This window comes from Acanthochromis polyacanthus, chromosome 1, assembly GCF_021347895.1.
Source record: "Acanthochromis polyacanthus isolate Apoly-LR-REF ecotype Palm Island chromosome 1, KAUST_Apoly_ChrSc, whole genome shotgun sequence".
Classification (NCBI taxonomy): Eukaryota; Metazoa; Chordata; class Actinopteri; family Pomacentridae; genus Acanthochromis; species Acanthochromis polyacanthus.
In genome coordinates, this window is record NC_067113.1 from 35872698 (window position 1) to 35879014 (window position 6317).

Below are 6317 nucleotides of genomic sequence, written 5' to 3' on the forward strand. Positions count from 1 at the left end.
AGTATTCAGGTTGTGCTGGCCGGTTCTCAGTACCAAATATCCACATCTGTACGTGGCAGGTGTGGACTCAAGAGAACACTAGAACGCTTCGTTGACGTGGAGCGCGTCTTAGACGGCCAGTAGGAACACCAGTGAACTCGATGACGTCGCCACCTCGGTTCATCTACTCTCATTATTTTACCAGTGATGTCAAACACACCAGCAACCCGACCTAAAAATTACAGTTTGAAATGGTTATTTTGAAAAGCATATCTCAGAAAAAATGTTTTTTTTTTTAATGATCAAACATCTGAACTTTGATATTTTTTTAATTGTTTTTCAGAAAATATTTGTGAACTTTCAGAACAGAGATCCAGATCTTATTCAGTTTGAATAATTCTTAGTAATATTTTATTCTGTCGTCTGCAGGTTGAACTTCCAGTTCTGTCCATCCTCCAAAGTTCACGGTTTCTCTGCTGTGGATCTGAAGACCAACGGAGACGACGAGGTAAGATCGGATCAGCTGATTGGTCCAGAGCTGGAGCCTCAGAAAGTTCTGGTTCTGATCCACATGTATGTTCCAGATGGTTACCATGGAGAACGCCGAGGAGTACGTGGAGCTGATGTTTGACTTCTGTATGCACACGGGGATCCAGAAGCAGATGGAGGCCTTCAGAGGTACACAGCTAGAGCTACACGCAGCTACACAACCTACCAGACAGCTACACAACCTACCAGACAGCTACACAACCTACCAGACAGCTACACAACCTACCAGACAGCTACACAACCTACCAGACAGCTACACAACCTACCAGACAGCGACACAACCTACCAGACAGCTACACAACCTACCAGACAGCGACACAACCTACCAGACAGCTACACAACCTACCAGACAGCGACACAACCTACCAGACAGCGACACAACCTACCAGACAGCGACACAACCTACCAGACAGCGACACAACCTACCAGACAGCGACACAACCTACCAGACAGCGACACAACCTACCAGACAGCGACACAACCTACCAGACAGCTACACAACCTACCAGACAGCGACACAACCTACCAGACAGCGACACAACCTACCAGACAACTGCACACTCTGAATACAAACTAAACAAAAAATATTACTTTTCTTCAAAATAAGTTTGACAGAAGTTTTTGTTTCTATTTTTAGTTGTTTTTTTCCTAAATAAACTTTATTCAAACTGAGACATTAATTTTTTTTCTCTCTGAAACTTTGAATTTGGGAAAGTTTATTTTCTTGATTTTAAGACTTTTCTCTTTTTTTATGATAAACTTTTATTTTTTTCTGAGAAAAATTTTAGTTTGAGATTTTTTTCTTTGAATAGTTTTCTTATAAAAACGAGAAATTTCCTTTAAGGCTGAAAAGGTTTTGACTTAATGAAAAAAATGTCTTTATAATAAACTAATCTTTATGAATAAATTAGATTTTTTATTATTTTTATAAAAGATTAAATATTTCTAATTTAATGGTCCTGATGTATTTTCTGGCTCTTCTCTATAAATGTTTTCTCTTCATCCAGGAGGTTTTTTATTCAGTTTTTTTCTCCTGTTCTGTCATATCTTCTATCATTTCAGATTAAAAGTGTTTATTTTTGTCCTGTTCCGTCTCATTAATGATATTTTATTATTTCAATTAATATTTGTTACTTTCTCTCCTCAGAGGGTTTTAATCGCGTCTTTCCGATGGAGAAGTTGAGCTCCTTCAGCCACAAGGAGGTCCAGATGATCCTCTGTGGGAACCAATCACCTTCCTGGACCGCCGATGACATCATCAACTACACCGAACCAAAGCTGGGCTACACCAGAGACAGGTATGACGTCACACGGCTGGTAGTGGGTCTTTCAAAATAAAAGCGTGCTGGTATTTGATGCTGACGGTCTACTTCCTGTCTGTCAGCCCCGGCTTCCTGCGGTTCGTCCGTGTTCTCTGTGGGATGTCGTCCGATGAGAGGAAGGCCTTCCTGCAGTTCACCACCGGCTGCTCCACGCTGCCCCCTGGAGGCCTGGCCAACCTGCACCCCCGCCTCACCATCGTCCGCAAGGTACCCTGAACTCTGATTGGCTGCAGCTCTCTGCTGGGTGTCTGAGCTCTGATTGACTCTCTGTGCTCTCATTGACTGTCTGTGCTGTGATTGGCTCTCTGTGCTCTGATTGGCTCTCTGTGCTGACTCTCTGTGCTCTGATTGGCTGCCTGTCCCCAGGTGGACGCCACAGACTCCAGCTACCCGTCGGTGAACACCTGCGTCCACTACCTGAAGCTGCCTGAGTATTCCTCTGAGGACATCATGAGGGAGCGTCTGCTGGCCGCCACCATGGAGAAAGGCTTCCACCTCAACTGACCGCGCCCACCACAGCCACACTGAGCATGCTCCAAAAACACCTGTCCATCTGCCGCGTGACGGACCGGTCAGCCAGCCAATCAAACCAGCCGACGGACGGACGGACGGACCGGAGGAGGAGGAGGAGGAGGAGGAGCCTCATCTTCATCAGCAGCAGCTTCATCTTCCTCATCCTCCTGCTGTGTGTGTGTGTGTGTGTGTGTGTATGCGCGCGTGTCCTCCTCTTCCTCCTCCTCTTCGTCTGTTTGGTTCCTGGTTTGACTCGTAGCTTCTGTTTCCTCCTCATGCTTCTTCTTCTTCTTTGTTTTTATTTCCTCTTTTATCGCTTTTCCTTTCGTTTCGTGCGACGAGTTTCCCGGTTTGTTTTCCGGCCGCCGTCAAGGTCGAAAGTCGGCGAGTTTGTTTGTTTTACGACGAAGCTCTGGAGACGAAAACACAAACACTGGTGGTGTGCGAGGCACATGTGAAGAGAAAAACGAGATAAAGTCCGAAGCTCTGCTCTCCTGTATTTTCTTTGTATATTATAAACATTTATTTAACTCAAGTTGCAGTTTGAGGTAAACAGATATTTTCAAATGTGTATGCTCCAAAAAATAATCATTAAAATGTTTGCAAACTATGACGTAAACCTGAGTCCTAGCCTCTCTTTCTAACAGGAAGTGGTTTTATTTTGAAAGCAAGTGAGAATGAGGAAGTACGGCAGCTCAGAGAGACCAAGAATCTCTTCACATTTAAATAATTTCTGACAATTTTAAATAATTTTAAGAAGTAATTTTATTTATATGGGAGATGTTTCTTTTTCACAGATTATATTCTTTATTTTTTAAATGTAAAACTGATGTCATTGACACTTTACAGTCTATGACATCACTTCCTGTCAGCTGTCGGCCATTTTGTCGATGGCAGTGAGCGGCGCCAGGATGCGGCTCTTGTTGGTTTCCACGATGTGTCCGTTCTGGATCATCTCATCCAGGATGACGTGGACTCGGTCCAGGTTGAACATGATCTGATGATGTCAGTGTCAAGAAAACGAACAACAACGAAGCAGCTTTACTGCTAAAATTTTACTTTTAAGTGCAGATTTAACAACAAATTCATGTTTTGTTTTGTTTTTTGTGTGTGTTTGTGGTCGTTACATTTCCACATTTAGCATTAGCGTGTTGCTAACATGTGTCTTGTCGGGTTAAAGGATACGTCCAGTTCACTCTGTTGGGACACAGACACACAACAATTAAACAGATTCTTCACAACTTCACAAACATCAGGGGGTTTTTTTGTTTTTTTTTAAAATGATCTCCAGCTTCTCAAATCTGATTTTTGTATTTTATCAGATCTAAAAAAAATAATAAACTGAAAATCCTCAATTTGAGACTTTTGGTCAAACAACAATCGGATGTTTGTAGAAGTCAGATTGACTTTTGGTGTTTTCTCACCATTTTTAATAACATAACTCAAGTTAAATAAGTATTGATTAATCATAGCTGAAAATAATCTGAGACCAGGAATTCATTCAGAAATCATTAATATGAACCTTTAAAGTTAATTAACTCCAGGTTCAGAAACGTTTGTTCTAAACTGACACAAATGTTTTTTTGACTAAAGCGACTGCAGACTTACTGAACTCAGAACGTTTTCTGGTTCTTAGTTGAGTAAAGAGTTTTAAACGTGATCCGTCTGCTGGCCCTGAACTCACCACGCGGCTGAAGTATTTATCCAGAACCTCCACGAAGTTGTGAACCAGCTCGTAGATGGAGAGTTCGTTCTGTGGAGGAGAGACGGAGACTCTGAGCTGCTGATTGATTGGTCAGTGTCTAATTGATCAGCTGCTACTCACCTCGCTGTCAGTGACCCCCACTACGATGTAGAGAGCAGCGTACTGCCGGTAGACCAGCTTGAAGTCTTTGTACTCGACGAAGGAACACTTGAAGCACAGAAATCAGTTAAATAAAGCTGCTGCTATGATGTAAACCTGGTGGTGCGTTCACTGACCGTCCGTACCGGTGGACTTTAAATAAACTGGTGGTGCGTTCACTGACCTGGTCCTTCTTGCGGCTAAGGCAGCAGCGGACCACGTCGGCCTCCAGCGCCGCTCTCCTGTTCAGCTCCACCGACTCGTAGTATCGAGAAAGACGAGTCTGACCCTGACGGTTCACCATCAGGACGAACTTTATCATCGCTGCACAAACAAGAAGGACACTTTGGACAAAACGGAATCATCTCTGCTGCTTCATGACACGTTAGAATATCAACATCCTGAACATACAACACGTTCACATGCCATAACTTTACATCACTAAACCTGGAAAACAAATGTGGACAAATCTTGCCATTTTAAACGAGTGTTGAGTCATTTTAGGCAAGTTTCAATCATTAAAAAAAATGTATTTGTAATAAAAGCAAAGAGAAATTTCCATAAAAAGTCACTTTAGACGGTATTTTGTCATTTCAAGCAAACTGAGCCGTTTTTGGATTAATTTCTTTCAGCAAACAAATGTCACTGTAAACTGATTTTGAGTTGTTTCAACTTACTAGCAATTTTGGACGATTTTCTTTTGACATTTTAGACAGACTTCATGTCCTCTAAGACATTTTTGTATTTTATAACAACATTTTGGCGTTTTAAGTAAGTTTTGAGGAATTTTAGACCATTTTTGACAAAGTTCTGGTCATTGCAGATCAGATTATCTCATGTTAACTTAATTTCCATTTGATTTGGGTAAATTCTTAGACATCTCTGAGTTCTCTCTCCTCCTTCATGATGTTCTGGTTCCTCAGAGCTGCAGATTTAGATTAAAAATGAACCACAGTGAAGAAAAACGAGTCAGTTAATTAAAAATGTCCAGAAACTGTTTGATAGCAGAAAGTTCGAACAGCACTTGAAAGCATCATATCACTGCAGTCACATTATTCACTTCAACTGTTTCTATCCGGTAAGAACGGCGTTTTAACCCGTTAACGTGTCCGTTAAACCACAGAACGAGTGGCTCCGTCAAACTTACCGGTGGCTGTTGGCTTCCCTCTGCAGCTAAATGAGCTCCATCAAAGCGGCTACAAACACCGACACAAACCGCCGTTACCGGGTTTTAATCCGGTTCGCATGACGTTTTAAGTCGGTGTTGTCGGTTCACAGCCTGAAAGTTAAATTACGGCTGAATTAAAGTGAAATAATCAACAAATAATAACCTGGAAGCTTCAGTTAATGATGATAAACAGCTAGCCGAGCTTTTAGCATCTCTGACACATGCGCATTGAGGCGCACGCTGATGCGTTCAGGTAACAGATTTACTCGTTGAGAAATGTCTCTTCAGTGATCAAAATAAAACTTTAATTTTAGAAAAAATAACAGAATATAGAAATACACTATATTGACTTATTTAATTTTATTTTGACATTTATTTTTGATTTTTCTTTTCATATTTATCTTTTAATATTAGTCATTTTTTCTCATTCATTTCAAAAACATGACAGCTTTGAATTTTATCAGTTAAAAGTCAAACCTTTAAGTAATTGTATTAATTAACTCATCTTATATTTTCACTTTAGAAGTTAGAAATTTGACCTTTTATCATCTAAGTGTTAACTTCATTTGATAATATTAACTTTAGAAGTCAAAATGTGTGTCCATTCTTGGACTACTCTGATTTTAATCTAATATTTTTACTTCTTGACTCATCATTTTGACTTAATTATGTAATTTTTGCTTTTATCCGCAAATACTGGCACTGCAAGCCAAAATTTAGATATTAAATCTCTTTTTTACATGTATGTCTCATTTTTGAATTCTTATCTTATACATTTGATTTGACAAGTATAAATTGTGATGTTATTTTTTGACACATACATTGCATGACTTTTCGAATGAGAGTTTTGATATTTTATCTCATAGTTTTGATTCTGCATTTTTTTAAACTTTCATTCTTTATTTAACTAGTGGAAATGGTTTTCCAGAATAAATCGGATGTG

General features: G+C 40.2%; 2 protein-coding genes across 2 annotated transcripts in view; one reads left to right on the plus strand and one right to left on the minus strand.

The window, feature by feature from the left end:
* Positions 1–2982, plus strand: part of hectd1 (HECT domain containing 1) — a gene marked incomplete at its 5' end in the record, with an annotated part of 45403 nt that extends 42421 nt beyond the window's left edge. The window contains 5 exon segments of the mRNA XM_051946236.1: positions 409–487; positions 564–657; positions 1676–1826; positions 1913–2057; positions 2217–2982. Coding sequence (XP_051802196.1) covers positions 409–487; positions 564–657; positions 1676–1826; positions 1913–2057; positions 2217–2354 — 607 coding nt within the window.
* A 128-nt stretch (positions 2983–3110) lies between these two features.
* On the minus strand, positions 3111–5617 carry ap4s1 (adaptor related protein complex 4 subunit sigma 1). The gene is made up of 6 exons (XM_022220280.2): positions 5354–5617; positions 4391–4530; positions 4189–4275; positions 4048–4116; positions 3549–3560; positions 3111–3360 (listed from the first exon to the last, which is right to left on the minus strand). The coding sequence occupies exons 2-6, from the start codon at positions 4526–4528 to the stop codon at positions 3232–3234; spliced, it is 435 nt and encodes a 144-aa protein (XP_022075972.1). The 5' UTR covers positions 4529–4530; positions 5354–5617; the 3' UTR covers positions 3111–3231.
* Positions 5618–6317: the final 700 nt, after the last annotated feature.